Source organism: Bombina bombina, chromosome 1, assembly GCF_027579735.1.
Source record: "Bombina bombina isolate aBomBom1 chromosome 1, aBomBom1.pri, whole genome shotgun sequence".
Classification (NCBI taxonomy): Eukaryota; Metazoa; Chordata; class Amphibia; order Anura; family Bombinatoridae; genus Bombina; species Bombina bombina.
Window position 1 is genome coordinate 190,031,451 of NC_069499.1, and position 16,931 is coordinate 190,048,381.

Consider the following 16,931-nt stretch of genomic DNA (forward strand, 5'->3'; position numbering starts at 1 on the left):
CCTCATCCAAGTCCGAGCAGCCCAAGAGTACTTGGAAGCCGGCTCAGTCCTGGAATAAGTCCAAACAGACTAAGAAGCCCGCCGAGAACAAATCGGCATGAAGGGGCGGTCCGGGATCGGATCAAGTAGGAGGCAAACTGTCTCTTTTTTTAGACGCTTGGTTCCAGGATGTACAGGATCCTTGGGTCCTGGAAGTTGTGTCTCAAGGATACAGGATAGGATTCAAGTCTCATCCGCCCTGGGGTAGATTCCTACTCTCCAGTCTGTCTACAAGACCAGAAAAGAAGGCTGCCTTCTTAGGTTGTGTGCGGGATCTCTCCTCTCTAGGAGTAATTGTTCCGGTACCTACAACAGAAAGAGGTTTGGGGTTTTATTCAAACCTTTTCGTGGTTCCAAAGAAGAAGGGAACTTTTCGTCCAATTCTGGACTTAAAGGGCCTAAACACGTTTCTGAGTGTTCCCTCTTTCAAGATGGAGAAAATATGGTCAACCTCTGGTTCAGGAAGGACAGTTTATGACCACAATAGACCTGAAGGATGCATACCTTCACTTCTCGATACACAGGGAACATTTTCAGTTCCTGGGGTTTGCGTTTTTGGACCAGCACTTCCAGTTCATAGCTCTTCCATTTGGCCTAGCTACTGCTCCAAGGATATTTTCTAAAGTTTCGGGGGCTCTTCTAGCCGTTGCCAGAACACAAGGTATTGGAGTAGCGCCTTGCCTGGATGATATCTTGGTACAGGCACCATCTTTTTGTCTAGCGGAAGAACATTCAGAGTCCCTTCTCAATCTTCTTCAGTCACATGGATGGAAGATAAACTTGGAAAAGAGCTCCTGAATTTCCTGGGGACAATAATAGACTCCATATCTATGAGAATATTCCTAACAGATCAGAGATGTTGCAAGCTAACTTCTGCATGTCTTGCCCTCCAAGCCTCCTTGAGACCCTCAGTGGCTCAGTTTATGGAGGTGATCGGACTCATGGTGTCCTGTATGGACATAATTCCTTTTGCCAAATTCCATCTCAGACCATTGCAACTATGCATGCTGAGACAATGGTACGGCGACCATTCAAATCTGTCTAAACAGATCGTGCTGGACAACCTGTCGAGACTTGCTCTCTTGGTGGCTCTGTCTAGATCATCTGTCCCAAGGCACGTGCTTCTTGAGACTGTCCTGGGAGATTGTGACTACGGACGCAAGCCTTTCCAGCTGGGAAGCTGTTTGGGGTGCCAAGAAGGCACAAGGTCTGTTTACTCAGGACGAACAATATTTTGGAACTCCGGGCAATCATCAATGTCTTGAAGGCTTGGCCTCTTCTGGGTTCATCCCAGTTTATCAGATTCCAATCAGACAATATAACCAGGGTTGCCTACATCAACCATCAGGGGGGGAACGAGAAGTTCCTTGGCGAAGAGAGAAGTATCTCAGATACTAGAGCGGAGAGGAATCACAGATGTACGCTGTCAGCAATCCACATTCTGGGTGTGGACAACTGGTAAGCGGACTTCCTTAGCAGGCAATCCCTTCACCCAGGGGAATGGTCTCTCCACCACGAGGTGTTTGCAAAGATATGCAGCGATTGGGGGACGCCGGAGATAGATCTCATGGCATCCCACCTCAATACCAAGCTACCCAGGTCAAGGTCAAGGGATCCTCAGGCGGAATTGATAGATGCCTTGTCAGTACCATGGAGGTTCAGACTCATATATTTTTCCTCCGTTACCGCTTTTCCCTCATGTGGTGGCTCGCAACAAGCAGGAGCGAGCATCAGTGATTCTGATTGCTCCATCGTGGCCGCGAAGGACGTGGTTTGCGGATCTGGTGGGGATGTCCTCATCTTTTCAGTGGTGGTTACCTTTTCGCAGAGATCTGCTGATACAGGGTCCCTTCTTTCATGAAAATCTAGATTCTCTGAGGCTGACTGTGTGGAGATTGAACGCTTAGTCTTAGCCAAGAGAGGGTTCTCTGAGAGTGTTATCGACACTCTGGTTCAAGCTCGTAAGCCAGTTACTCTTCGTATCTACCATAAAGTGTGGAGGACTTACTGGTACTGGTGTGAAGAGCGTGGCTTTTCCTGACATAGGGTTAAGGTTGCCAGAATTTTATCTTTTCTCCAGGATGAACTGGAGAAGGGTCTATCTGCTTGTTCCCTGAAGGGACAGATATCGGCCCTCTCGGTGTTACTGCACAAGAGATTGGATGAGCTTCCGGATGTGCAGTCCTAGCTATGACTAGGATGAGACCTGTGTTTAGATCTGAGGCTCCGCCTTGGAGCCTAAATCTTGTTCTTAGTGTTTTGCAGCAGGCTCCATTTGAGCCTATGCATACTGTTGACATTAAATTATCTTGAAAGGTTCTTTTTTTGCTGGCTGTTGCCTCTGCATGCAGAGTTTATGAGATTTCTGCTTTACAATGTGATTCCCCTTATCTTGTTTTCCATGCTGATAAGGCGGTTTTACGTACTAAATTAGGGTTCCTCCCTAAGGTGGTGTCAGACCGTAACATTAATCAAGGGATTGTTGTTCCTTCCTTGTGTCCTAATCCTTCTTCAGCGAAGGAACGCTTGCTTTACAATCTGGATGTGGTTCGTGCCTTGAAATTTTATCTTCAGGCTACTAAGGAATTCAGGCAATCTTCCTCTTTGTTTGTCATCTATACGGAGAAGCGTAAGGGGCAGAAGGCTACTACGACTTCCCTTTCTTTCTGGTTGAGGAGTGTCATCTGCTTAGCTTATTAGACAGCGGGGCGACAGCCTCCTGATAGGATAACGGCTCATTCCACTAGAGCAGTGGCTTCCTCCTGGGCTTTTAAGAACGAAGCCTCTATGGATCAGATTTGTAAGGCGGCTACCTGGTCTTCCTTACACACTTTTTCTAAATTTTATAAGTTTGATGTGTTTGCTTCGGCTGAAGCAGCTTTCAGGAGAAAAGTTTTGCAGGCTGTGGTGCCCTCAGAATAGGGTCCGCCTCTTTGTTTGTTCCCTCCCGTTATTCATTCAGTGTCCTCTGGAGCTTGGGTATAGTTTTCCCAACAGTAAGGAATGAAGTCGTGGACTCTCCCTGCCTTATGGAAGGAAAACATAATTTATGCTTACCATATAAATTCCTTTCCTTCCTGGCAGGGAGAGTCCACGACCCCGCCTGTAATTTATTTTTTGATGGGCGGCTCCCTTTTTATTTTATTTCTTCTGGCACCTTTATACCCTGATGTTTCTCCTACTCTTGTTCCCTCGGCAGAATGACTGGGGGATAGGTGAAGTGGGAGGGATATTTAAGCCTTTTGCTGGAGTGTCTTTGCCTCCTCCTGGTGGCCAGGTGTTGTATTTCCCAACAGTAAGGAATGAAGTCGTGGACTCTCCCTGCCAGGAAGGAAAGGAATTTATCTGGTAAGCATAAATTATGTTTTTATGCACTGGATTGATGTATGCAACTATGCACTATAATTTTAAGGAGAGTTAAAGGGTGATGATACCCAAATGTTAAAGCACATGAAAGTGATGCAGCATAGCTGTAAAAAGCTGACTAGAAAATATTACCTGAACATCTCTATGTAAAAAGGTATCCCAAGTATTCATATCCCACTGTAAAGATACTTTAAGCAGCTAGTCAGGATTCTTGTCCCAGGACTTGCAAGGGAGTGTGCATCCGGCATGTTATTTTCTGATTCAGTTTAAGTATGGTCTATGAAATCTTGAGATCACAGCAAAGGCAAAGCATTACCTCAACACTGCTGATGCTGATTGGCTATTTTTTATTTATTTTTTTCAACTTGCAGCTTGACAGCAGCTGAAGTATAACTGTTTACACAGAACTTACTCTGGTGAGCTGAATACATTTTGAGGTAAAATACCTTCCTTTTTTACATAGAGATGTTCAGGTGATATTTTCTTGTCAGCTTTTTACAGTTGAGCTGCATAATTTCCAATGAGTATTATGTCCCTTTAAATAAAATAAGAAATTTTACCTTTTATAAGTGAGTGTGAGATTACATTCTTTGTCTTGCTTGTCTCGCTACTTCCCCTCAAAACAGTTTTCCTGCAAGTGCCTGACCTTATGGGAGTTGCAATATTACGACTAGATTTAGAGTTTTGTCGGTAACAACCCGAAAATCTAACGCCGGCTTTTTTCTGGCCGCACCATAAAAATAACTCTGGTATTGAGAGTCCACATAAAGGCTGCGTTAGGCTCCAAAAAAGGAGCGTAGAGCATATTTAACGCAGCTTCAACTCTCGATACCAGAGTTGCTTACGCAAGCGGCCAGCCTCAAAAACGTGCTCGTGCACGATTCCCCCATAGGAAACAATGGGGCTGTTTGAGCTGAAAAAAAACCTAACACCTGCAAAAAAGCCGCGTTCAGCTCCTAACGCAGCCCCATTGTTTGCTATGGGGAAACACTTCCTACGTCTGCACCTAACACTTTAACATGTACCCCGAGTCTAAACACCCCTTACCTTACACTTATTAACCCCTAATCTGCCGCCCCCGCTATCGCTGACCCCTGCATATTATTATTAACCCCTAATCTGCCACTCCGTAAACCGCCGCTACTTACATTATCCCTATGTACCCCTAATCTGCTGCCCTAACATCGCCGACCCCTATATTATATTTATTAACCCCTAATCTGCCCCCCACAACGTCGCCTCCACCTGACTACACTTATTAACCCCTAATCTGCCGACAGGACCGCACCGCTATTATTATAAAGTTATTAACCCCTAATCCGCCCCACTAACCCTATAATAAATAGTATTAACCCCTAATCTGCCCTCCCTAACATCGCCGACACCTAACTTCAATTATTAACCCCTAATCTGCCGATTTGAGCTCACCGCTATTCTAATAAATGTATTAACCCCTAAAGCTAAGTCTAACACTAACACCCCCCTAAATTAAATATAATTTTAATCTAACGAAATTAATTAACTCTTATTAAATAAATTATTCCTATTTAAAGCTAAATACCTGTAAAATAAATACTAATATAGCTACAATATAAATTATAATTATATTATAGCTATTTTAGGATTAATATTTATTTTACAGGTAACTTTGTATTTATTTTAACCAGGTACAATAGCTATTAAATAGTTAAGAACTATTTAATAGCTACCTAGTTAAAATAATTACAAATTTACCTGTAAAATAAATCCTAACCTAAGTTACAATTAAACCTAACACTACACTATCAATAAATTAATTAAATACAATACCTACAAATAACTACAATGAAATAAACTAACTAAAGTACAAAAAATAAAAAAGAACTAAGTTACAAAAAATAAAAAATATTTACAAACATAAGAAAAATATTACAACAATTTTAAACTAATTACACCTACTCTAAGCCCCCTAATAAAATAACAAAGCCCCCCAAAATAAAAAAATGCCCTACCCTATTCTAGATTACTAAAGTTCAAAGCTCTTTTACCTTACCAGCCCTGAACAGGGCCCTTTGCGGGGCATGCCCCAAGAAGTTCAGCTCTTTTGCCTGTAAAAAAAAAACATACAATACCCCCCCCCCCAACATTACAACCCACCACCCACATACCCCTAATCTAACCCAAACCCCCCTTAAATAAACCTAACACTAAGCCCCTGAAGATCTCCCTACCTTGTCTTCACCTCACCGGGTTCAGCGATCGGTCCAGAGGAGGGTCCGAAGTCTTGATCCAAGCGGAGCAAGAAGAGGTCCTCCATCCGGTAGAAGTCTTCATCCAAGCGGGGCAGAAGAGGTCTTCCATCCGATTGAAGTCTTCATCCAAGCGGGATCTTCTATCGTCATCCATCCGGAGCGGAGAGGCAGGATCCTGAAGACCTCCGACGCGGAACATCCATCCTGGCCGACGACTGAACGACGAATGACGGTTCCTTTAAATGACGTCATCCAAGATGGCGTCCCTCGAATTCCGATTGGCTGATAGGATTCTATCAGCCAATCGGAATTAAGGTAGGAATATTCTGATTGGCTGATGGAATCAGCCAATCAGAATCAAGTTCAATCCGATTGGCTGATCCAATCAGCCAATCAGAATATTCCTACCTTAATTCCGATTGGCTGATAGAATCCTATCAGCCAATCGGAATTCGAGGGACGCCATCTTGGATGACGTCCCTTAAAGGAACCGTCATTCTTCAGTTGGACGTCGCTGGATGAAGATGGGTCCGCGGTGGAGGTCTTCAGGATGGAGCCGGTCCTCATTGGATGAAGATAGAAGATGCCGCTTGGAAGAAGATGGTTGCCGGTCCGGATCTACTCTTCTTCCCGGATAGGATGAAGACTTTGGACCCTCTTCTGGACTTCTTCAGCCATCGGATGATGGATGTCTAGCCCCCTCTTGGGTTGGATGAAGATATCGGAGCCAGGACGGATCGGTGTGATACCCGGTGAGGTGAAGACAAGGTAGGAAGATCTTCAGGGGCTTAGTGTTAGGTTTATTTAAGGGGGGTTTGGGTTAGATTAGGGGTATGTGGGTGGTGGGTATTGTATGTTTTTTTTTACAGGCAAATGAGCTGAACTTCTTGGGGCATGCCCCGCAAAGGGCCCTGTTCAGGGCTGGTAAGGTAAAAGAGCTTTGAACTTTAGTAATTTAGAATAGGGTAGGGCATTTTTTATTTTGGGGGGCTTTGTTATTTTATTAGGGGGCTTAGAGTAGGTGTAATTAGTTTAAAATTGTAAGATTTTTCTTATGTTTGTAAATATTTTTTTATTTTTTGTAACTTAGTTCTTTTTTATTTTTGTACTTTAGTTAGTTTATTTCATTGTAGTTATTTTTAGGTATTGTATTTAATTAATGTATTGATAGTGTAGTGTTAGGTTTAATTGTAGGTAATTGTAGGTATTTTATTTAATTAATTTAATGATAGTATAGTGTTAGGTTTAATTGTAACTTAGGTTAGGATTTATTTTACAGGTAATTTTGTAATTATTTTAACTATTTTAGCTATTAAATAGTTCTTAACTATTTAATAGCTATTGTACCTGGTTAAAATAAATACAAAGTTGCCTGTAAAATAAATATTAATCCTAAAATAGCTATAATATAATTATAATTTATATTGTAGCTATATTAGGATTTATTTTACAGGTAAGTATTTAGCTTTAAATAGGAATCATTTATTTAATAAGAGTTAATTTATTTCGTTAGATTTAAATTATATTTAAGTTAGGGGGGTGTTAGTGTTAGGGTTAGACTTAGCTTTAGGGGTTAATACATTTATTAGAATAGCGGTGAGCTCCAGTCGGCAGATTAGGGGTTAATGTTTGAAGTTAGGTGTCAGCGATGTTAGGGAGGGCAGATTAGGGGTTAATACTATTTATTATAGGATTAGTGAGGTGGATTAGGGGTTAATAACTTTATTATGATAGCGGTGCGGTGGAGGCGACGTTGTGGGGGGCAGATTAGGGGTTAATAAATATAATATAGGGGTCGGCGGTGTTAGGGGCAGCAGATTAGGGGTACATAGCTATAATGTAGGTGGCGGCGGCGTGTGGACGGCAGATTAGGGGTCAATTATTGTAGGTAGCTGGCGGCGACGTTGTGGGGGGCAGGTTAGGGGTTAATAAATATAATATAGGGGTCGGCGGTGTTAGGGGCAGCAGATTAGGGGTACATAAGGATAACGTAGGTGGCGGTCGGCAGATTAGGGGTTAAAAAAATTAATCGAGTGGCGGCGATGTGGGGGGACCTCGGTTTAGGGGTACATAGGTAGTTTATGGGTGTTAGTGTACTTTAGAGTACAGTAGTTAAGAGCTTTATGAACCGGCGTTAGCCCAGAAAGCTCTTAACTACTGACTTTTTTCTGCGGCTGGAGTTTTGTCGTTAGATTTCTAACGCTCACTTCAGACACGACTCTAAATACCGGAGTTAGAAAAATCCCATTGAAAAGATAGGATACGCAATTGACGTAAGGGGATCTGCGGTATGGAAAAGTCGCGGCTGAAAAGTGAGCGTTAGACCCTATTTTGAGTGACTCCAAATACCGGAGGTAGCCTAAAACCAGCGTTAGGAGCCTCTAACGCTGGTTTTTACGGCTACCGCCAAACTCCAAATCTAGGCCTTAGAGAGGTAATGAGCTGCTATAGAGTGTGTGTTTTCTGGCAGCCAGTGGTGATCACTGTTGCACTCTGTGCTTCCTGCAACCAAATAATTGTCTGTGGATATTACTGAGTACCAAAAGGTTACTTTTATGTGTCTTTCTCTCACTCTCTTTCTGTGGTATTGTGATAGGGCTGAGACTGAAGCTTAATCCCATGAAACAAGCCACAAAAACAGGATCAATAAGCAGTTGTTTAACTAACACTGCTGATTGGCTCAGCAGCAGCTTCCAATCATAAACTGTAGTCCTTTGCAGCTCCCAATTGGTATTTAACTATGTGTTTATCTCCTTTGCAGGAGTTAAACACATAGCATTGCAGGCTAAATAGTAATAAAATGACATGCTCTAATGAACGAGAGTGTTTATTTTTTCACTATAGTGGCTATTTTAGATAAAATGTAGTCTGTTGTCTTCAGTAAGTGTGGCGCTTTTCAGTAGACCAGCATATTGGTAAAGCAAGTTGTAACACTGCATACATTTTTAAGATGTCAGTTAACTTGAGAAACAACTGAATCCTCACATATTCTGCTGAAATTATCAAGGTTAAATTTAAAGGTCACCTTAAAAAATAATCATCAATAAAGGAGTTAAGGATTAAAGTATATCAGTATTTTCTAATTATATCAGAAGAGGGAGGTGCTTAACTAAAGGGGAAATCTTTGAATAACTTTTGTGAATCATTTACATCATCCTTACATTATGTCCATGCTGCATTTGATAGAGCTTAGATTTTAAGGACATGAAACACAAAATATTTCTTTGATAAATGAGATAGAGCATTCCATTTGAAACAATGTTCTAATTTACTTATATTACCACATTTTCTTTGTTCTCTTGGTATCTTTTGTTAGAAAAAGTTTAGGAGTCTACATGTGTCTAGGACACTATATGGCAGCAATTTTGCAAGAATGTTATCCATTTGCAAGAGCACTAGATGGCAGCACTATTTCCTGCCATGTAGTGCTCTATACACCTACCTAGTTATATGTTCAACAAAGAATACTATAGGAACAAAGCAAATTTGATAACAGAACTAAATTGGAATTTTTTTTTTTTAAATTGTATGCTCTGCCTAAATCGCAAAAGAACATTTTTGTATAAAATCCTTTTAAACTTGTAGAAATTAGACTGTTTTCTTCTAAAAAAAAACTTTGTACATTTATCATTGTGCTTTGATTACAGCTGTTCATAACTTATGTTTCGTACGTCTTTGTTAATTCAATAAAGGTCTAATACTTTTTTACTGCTATTTGTTTTTAACACTGATAATTTATTTACTCGTGTAGTATGAATATACTGTGATTTTTTTTCTCACTTTATCTATTACGTCACATTGCTAATTACTGGCATTATTTATGCAATTTAGGGTCTGTTCTCTTGTGATGATGGCTTTCCAGGAAGTCCGTCTTCATGCAGGATTGAAGTCAGGTGAGAGCTTTTAAAAAGACATGCAAGCCAAAGTTACATTTTCATCAGTGAGAGCATGCAAATAAAAAAAAGAAAAAAATTCCACTTTATTGAAATTATCAAATGTACTTTGTTCTTTTGTTATCCTTTGTTGAAGAACATATATAGATATTCTCAGGACTGTACACGTGTCCTGAGCACTATTTATGAGCAGTTTTGCAAGAAAATATATATACTGTGTGTATATATATATATATATATATATATATATATATATGTGTGTGTGTATGTATGTATGTATGTATGTATGTATATATATATATATATACTGTATATATATATACATACATATACATACATTATTGCCAACACTGCTGTTATAAAATGCCTTAGGTACTTGCAAGATCATGAACCTACCTAGGTATGCTCTTCAACAAAGTATACCAAGAGAACAAAATAAATGTAATAATGGAAGTAAAGTGGATTTTTTGTTAATTGACTCATATAAGTTTAATATTGTCTTTCATTTCCCTTAAAGTAATTTTTAAACTAAACTTAAATGTAGTAAAGCCAGAGCTGTACAAAGCTAAAAGGTAACAGGTGTGTGAGTCAGAACTAATATATAAATGCAGTAAAGGAAGTCACTTTTACACATGTTACAATTCATTAGTTATGAGCTGGTAGTAGATTTCTGTCTCCCTTGGCTGTAGATAAAATATTCTCTCTCTGGATTTCTTTTAATACCGGTGTCTTAAATTAAACCGTCTACCATAGGAATTTGTTTACTACGTCACTTCCGGTGACGTACCATCAGCTGGTGGAGGTTTGTGGCACTCACTGCGCATGCGCTAGAGGCACAAACTCCTTACAACAGCTGATGAGAATACGATCAATTATGTGGCATGCGCACGTTACTTTTAACTCTGGAGCTAATAATATTATAGACTTAATAAACTCATCGTGCTGCAAATGCTTACTACACGTGCAAATATACAGATTTAATGTGCATATTAGTTGTATACATAGGAGGAGTGGGGGTGTTGTATTTATTAGAAAACTTTATACAGCAGTATCTAACATCAGTTTGATGGATCACCAGGATTTCAATAGTCACCTAAATCTGTATATTTGCACGTGTAGTAAGCATTTGCAGCACGATGAGTACTGATCATTACACATACGTCCGTACATACATATTTATCTGTCTGGGTATCCATCACATATTCATCCTCAGCAGACCACAAGTCTATGCTCAGATCTGGACTAACCCATTTCACCAAAAAGGGAGATGCCTATTACAGTTTATTAAGTCTATAATATTATTAGTTCCAGAGTTATAAGTAACGTGCGCGTGCCACATAATTTATCGTATTCTCATCAATTCAGCTCAGCTGTTGTAAGGAGATTGTGCCTCTAGCGCAGGCGCAGTGAGCGCCACAAACCTCCACCAGCTGAGAAACGTCACCGGAAGTGATAAGGTATACACATTCCTACGGGTAGACACATTACTTTAGAACACCGGGACCAACTGGTACAATTTAATAACTCACAATAAAACGTTTAATTATGGGTGGTAAAAAGCAATGTCATTATTTGGTTTACACGCAGTGATTAGTGCAGAAGCTTTTATTGGTGTCTCTAACTTGTAGCAAAAGGGATACGATAAACACACACAGGAGGCTTTTCAAAAGGTTATGCATGTGGCCTGCAAAACAATGCACATTGTGCTATTAAGCTGACAGCTTTAAAGGGATGTTAAACGGTAAATACATGCTAGACGTAATGATGTATTCAAAGCAAAGTATAAAGGTTTACTTTCTATAAAGTACTTTAGTTTCTATAAAGTAATGGGCACCGCCATGTTTGAACTAGTTTTCTATATATCTCTGTTTGTGCAAACACGGCTTTGTGGAAACCCTTTAAAATAATCCTATGTTACACACTGCCTTGTTTGGACAGTCTCTTTTATTGCATGTTTTATATCTGTGCCTAATTTCCTTAGCAGGAGTAATAGATAAGGGGAAACTTAAGTTAAAGAAGCATCAAACTGCTGAGTACAACTACAGTAGCATGGTTACTGCTCACCATCCTATTGTTTTTCCTCCTGTGCCTGCATCTGTCTTCAAAGTAATTCTTATTTTAACCCCTTACAAGTATTAGTGAAGTTCTGTATTCTCACACTGGGTGCCGCCATCTTGTACCATATATTTGTTATGTAACTTTTAAACAAACTTTTAAACAAAAAAATGCAAAAATGTAACACTTCCACTCTCTATTATGTGATCTAAATTGAAGTGAAAGGAACAGCTGTGAAAAAGCCAGTAACATCACAGTGCACTGCTACTATCACAGGATGTAACTATACACGTGCTACAAGATGGCGGCACACAGTATAAAATGCAGAGCTTTACCAACTAAATTCTGTAATGAGTTAGAATAAGAGAACGACTTTAAAAAGAGCTGCAGGTACAAGAGGGAAAACAATAGCATGGTGAGTAGCAACCATATTACTGTAGTTGTACCCAGTAGTTTAATGTCCTTTTAAAGCATGAAGGCGCCCATCCTATATAAGAAAAGGCCAGATATGTTTGTCCGAAGCTGTTATGCCCAGTAGAGACTGCGCGAAGACAAACATACCTGGCCGTAACGAAGGATCAGTCAGTGAGGATCAGACAGCAGAGATGGTGGGCGGGAGTGGGTGTGACAGGGAGCGTGGCCGGCGGGAGCGGGCATGATGGCGGCGTGGCCAACAGGAGCGGACGAGTCCGAGACAGTTTTTCACAGTTAGACAGTGCTAGTTCATGTGTGTCATATAGATAACATTGTGCTCACTCCCGTGGAGTTATTTAGGAGTCAGCACTGATTGGCTAAAACACAAGTCTGTCAAAAGCACTGAGATAAGTGGGCAGTCTGCAGAGGCTTAGATACAAGGTAATCACAGAGGTAATAAGTATATTAATATCATAGTGTCGGTTATGCAAAACTGGGGAATGGGTAACAAAGAGATTATCTATCTTTTTAAACAATGACAATTTTCAAGTAGACTGTCCCTTTAAATTAACGTTTGTAAATATAAACTGTTCACATCTTCAACTCCTGTTTTTTAATGCTGGGTCTGGTGTTTTACAGCAGCTTTTAGCAGGAAAATTATGTTACTATTGCTTGCTTCTGATGACATCTCTCCTAACCCTGGCCCTGCAGCAATCCACCACACTCTTACACTCTCGCTCAGTTCCCCACAATACAAACTGAAGGTCACGCAATCCCAACAATCTCATCTCCATTAACCCACAGCGCTTATCACCTCTCTTTTCTTGTGCCCTCTGGAATGCACGCTCTGTCTGTAACAAACTTACAACTGTTCACGACCTGTTTGTTTCTAACGCTTTCAATCTTCTAGCAATTACTGAAACCTGGCTTTCTTCCTCTGACACTGCTTCCATTGCTGCTCTAACGCACGGCGGTCTCCACTTTAGCCAAACACCTAGGCCAGGTGAGAGACATGGTGGCGGTGTTGGAATCTTACTGTCCCCCTCCTTCTCCTATCAGCACCTCCATCCTCATCCATCTCTCTCCTTCTCCTCCTTTGAAGTCCACTGCATCCGCATTTTCTCCCCCCTCTCCCTCAAGGTGGCAGTTATCTATCGCCCCCCTGGACCAACCTCCCAATTCCTCGACAACTTTGCTGCCTGGCTTTCTCACTTTCTCTCTACAAATACACCTGCTCTAATCATAGGGGACTTCAACATCCCCATTGATAACCCATCTACCCCTGCTGCCTCTAAACTTCTCTCACTCACAAACTCACTTTAGTCTCTCACAATCCACCCTATTCCCTACTCACAGTGATGGACACTCTCTTGATCTGGTATTCTCCTACCTCTGCTCCCCTTCTGATGTCACCTATCGCCCATTTCCCATCTTAGACCACCATCTGCTCACCTATAATCTCAATGTACAGGCTAAACCTATTTCTACCCCCTGCCTCCGCACATGTAGAAATCTGCACACTGTGGATCCTCTCCAATTTTCTAACCTTATTCAAAAACGCCTTCCCCACACTTCCACGGTATCCTGCCCTGACCTTGCTACAAGCCGCTATAACAATACTCTCTCCTCTGCACTCGACACCCTTGCTCCTCCACAAATACGCAAAACCCCACGTCGTCAGCTCCAGTCCTGGCACTCTCAGCAAACATGCTATCTACAAAAATGCTCCCGTGCTGTTGAATGTGCCTGGAGGAAATCCCGCTCTGAACCCGATTTCCTACACTATAAGTTCATTCTTTATTCTTACTCCTCTGCCCTTCACTTAGCCAAGCAAAACTACTTCTCTTCTCTCATATTTTCTCACTCCTCAAACCCTAAACGTCTCTTCTCCACTTTCAACACTCTCCTCTATCCACTTGCACCACCCCCTCATCTGACTTTAGTGTTTAAGACTACTTTTTCAACAAAACACTTACCATCAGAAGTAACATCCCACCACAAGACTGCAACCTTTCATCTCCGCCCCCGGTCACCCCCTCCAACACTCTCAGTACCTTCCCCCCAACCACTGAGAATGAAGTGAGTTTCCCAATATCTTCCTCACACCTCACTACCTGCCCCCTTGACCCTATCCCTTCACATCTAATACCTTCTCTGTCCTCTACCCTCACCCCAGCTCTTACTCACATATTCAACCGATCCCTTACTACTGGTTCATTTCCATCATCCTTCAAACATGCAAAGGTCACCCCCATCCTCAAAAAACCCTCCCTCGACCCCAATTCTCCTGCAAACTACTGCCCCATATCACTACTTCCGCTAGCTTCTAAAGTCCTGGAAAAACTAGTTTTCGATCGCCTAACACACTTCCTATCCTCCAACTCATTGCTTGACCCCCTGCAATCTGGCTTCCGTCCACAACACTCAACTGAGACTGCCCTCACCAAGGTTACTAACGATCTTCTTTCTGCTAAAAACAATGGCCACTATTCTATACTTATCTTACTTGACCTGTCTGCTGCTTTTGACACTGTTGACCATCCCCTTCTCCTACAGACTCTCAGCTCCCTTGGGCTCTGTGACATTGCCCTCTCCTGGATCCACTCTTATCTCTCTAATAGGTCCTTTTCTGTCTCATTTGCTGGCGACTCATCCTCTCCATTGCCTCTGTCTGTTGGAGTACCTCAAGGCTCTGTTCTAGGCCCTCTACTTTTCTCTATTTATACTTCCTCACTGGGTAAACTTATCAGTAGCTATGGCTTCAACTATCACCTCTATGCTGATGATACTCAGATCTACCTATCCACCCCTGCACTCTCTCCTTCTGTACTTTCCCACATCAGCGACTGCTTATCTGGCATTTCTTCCTGGATGGCCTCTCACCACCTAAAAATCAACATGTCCAAGACTGAGTTTCTTCTAATCCCCCCAACTCATTCTACTCCAGTTTCTAACTTTACTATCACTGTCGGTGACACCACTATCTCCCCATCACCCCAAGTCCACTGCCTAGGAGTTACATTCGACTCCAATCTGTCGCAACCACCTACGCAATATCTCCAAAATTTGTCCTTTTCTGAGTGCTGAAACTACTAAACAGCTAATTCATTGCCTAGTAATTTCCCGGCTTGACTACTGTAACAACCTACTAACTGGCCTTACTCTCTCCTGCCTCTCCCCCCTTCAATCCATCCTAAATGCCTCTGCTAGGCTAATCCACCTCTCCCAACGCTCTGTATACGCCACACCCCTCTGTGAGTCCCTTCACTGGCTCCCCATTCACAGCAGAATTAAATTCAAAATTCTCTCTCTGACCTACAAAGCCCTTACCAATGCAGCCCCCCCCCCCATACCTGTCCTCACTCATCAACAAATATACTCCAGCCCGTCCCCTAAGATCCAACAACAATCTACTCCTTGCCTCTTCTACCATCACCTCCTCTCATGCTAGACTACAGGACTTCTCTTGTGCGGCACCAACCCTCTGGAATGCACTTCCTCGAGCTGACAGATTTTCCCCCAACCTCTCCTCCTTTAAACGCTCCCTAAAGACCTTCTTGTTCAGGGAAGCCTATCACCAAATCAGTAACAAATGAATTCCACTTGCCTAATAGTTGCCCTCATCTAACTTCACACTAACATCACACTAACATCATTCCCACCTTTGCAGTCCCCACCTCCTGTTTCTCAACCTCCTACCCATTTAGATTGTAAGTTCCCACGGGAACAGGGCTCCCAATTCCCCCTGTATTTGTTTGTTAAATTTTGTATGGTGTTTCATATTGTACTTTCCTTTTATCTTTGTTACCTTTGAACAGCGCTGCGGAATCTGTTGGCGCTTTATAAATAAAGAATAATAATAATAAGTAGTAAACAGTATGTATGTGCATTTGGATGTTTCAATATAAAACAAATGCTGAATATGGCCTATTTTTCATTGAGGTGGTACATTTTGGAAACTGGTGATAAAAACATTTATCTCCATTAAAGACTATAGAGAATCCTTATGTTCCCACCAGTTTCCAAACTTTACCACCTCAATGGAAACTAGGTCTATGTGTGTTTCACATATTGGCCAGATTATGAGTGTAGTGCTATCTTTGCTTGCAAGCGATATCATATTTTCGTGTTAATTTTTGAGCAAATGAAATTGCGCTCGTAATTGAAGTTAATGCTCGTTGGGTTAGAGCTGTGGTTAACTGTTTCGAGAAGCAAAAAAGTGTCACAAAACACATCAAAAATATGTTACACAATATAGTTACACTCATAATAACACTAATAACTAATAACTCTAATCACAATTGTTCAAAACAAATATTGCACAAAAAATTATACTGGAGCCCTTTGCTGTCAAGTAGATGAAAACAACATGTAAAATCATATTTATGCAATATTCATATTTAATGAAGTGTTATAGTGTGTATTTACTGTAAATATTACACATTCCAATGTTCTGCACATAAGGTAATATGTTCTATGTATTTATAAATAGATATTCCTATAAATATCTGTGTATATCTATATAAAATGATATATATATATATATATATATATATATATATATATATATATATATATATATATATATATATATATAGCAATATTAAAAAAATCTGCACTCACTGGATTTAAAGTGAAAAAAAATCCTTTTAATTCAAAGTGACGTTTGGGGGCCTCCATCCCTTCAAATCCAGTGAGTGCAGATTTTTTTGATATCGCTATTGTTGTTACTCTAGCACCCTGGTTTATTGGATATTGGTCAGTGAGAGTGCACCTGCAAAACATATATATATATATATATATATAATACCAAATTACCATCAGATATATGTAGAAATATAAATAAAAAGAGAGAAGCGCTCAACCTGGGAACGAACAATAGCATAATAGCCTGTTCTATGGCTAGTTACCACCCAAGAAGCAGCCTCTTTTT

The 16,931-nt window shown here is 40.9% G+C and overlaps 1 protein-coding gene across 2 annotated transcripts in view; it reads left to right on the forward strand.

The window, feature by feature from the left end:
- The window catches only part of STARD9 (StAR related lipid transfer domain containing 9), a 511,030-nt gene that overhangs the window by 204,754 nt on the left and 289,345 nt on the right, over positions 1 to 16,931 (forward strand). For both annotated transcript variants that reach the window (XM_053697793.1, XM_053697794.1), the window contains exon 6: positions 9,468 to 9,529. In XM_053697793.1, coding sequence (XP_053553768.1) covers positions 9,468 to 9,529 — 62 coding nt within the window. The remainder of the gene's footprint in view (positions 1 to 9,467; positions 9,530 to 16,931) is intronic.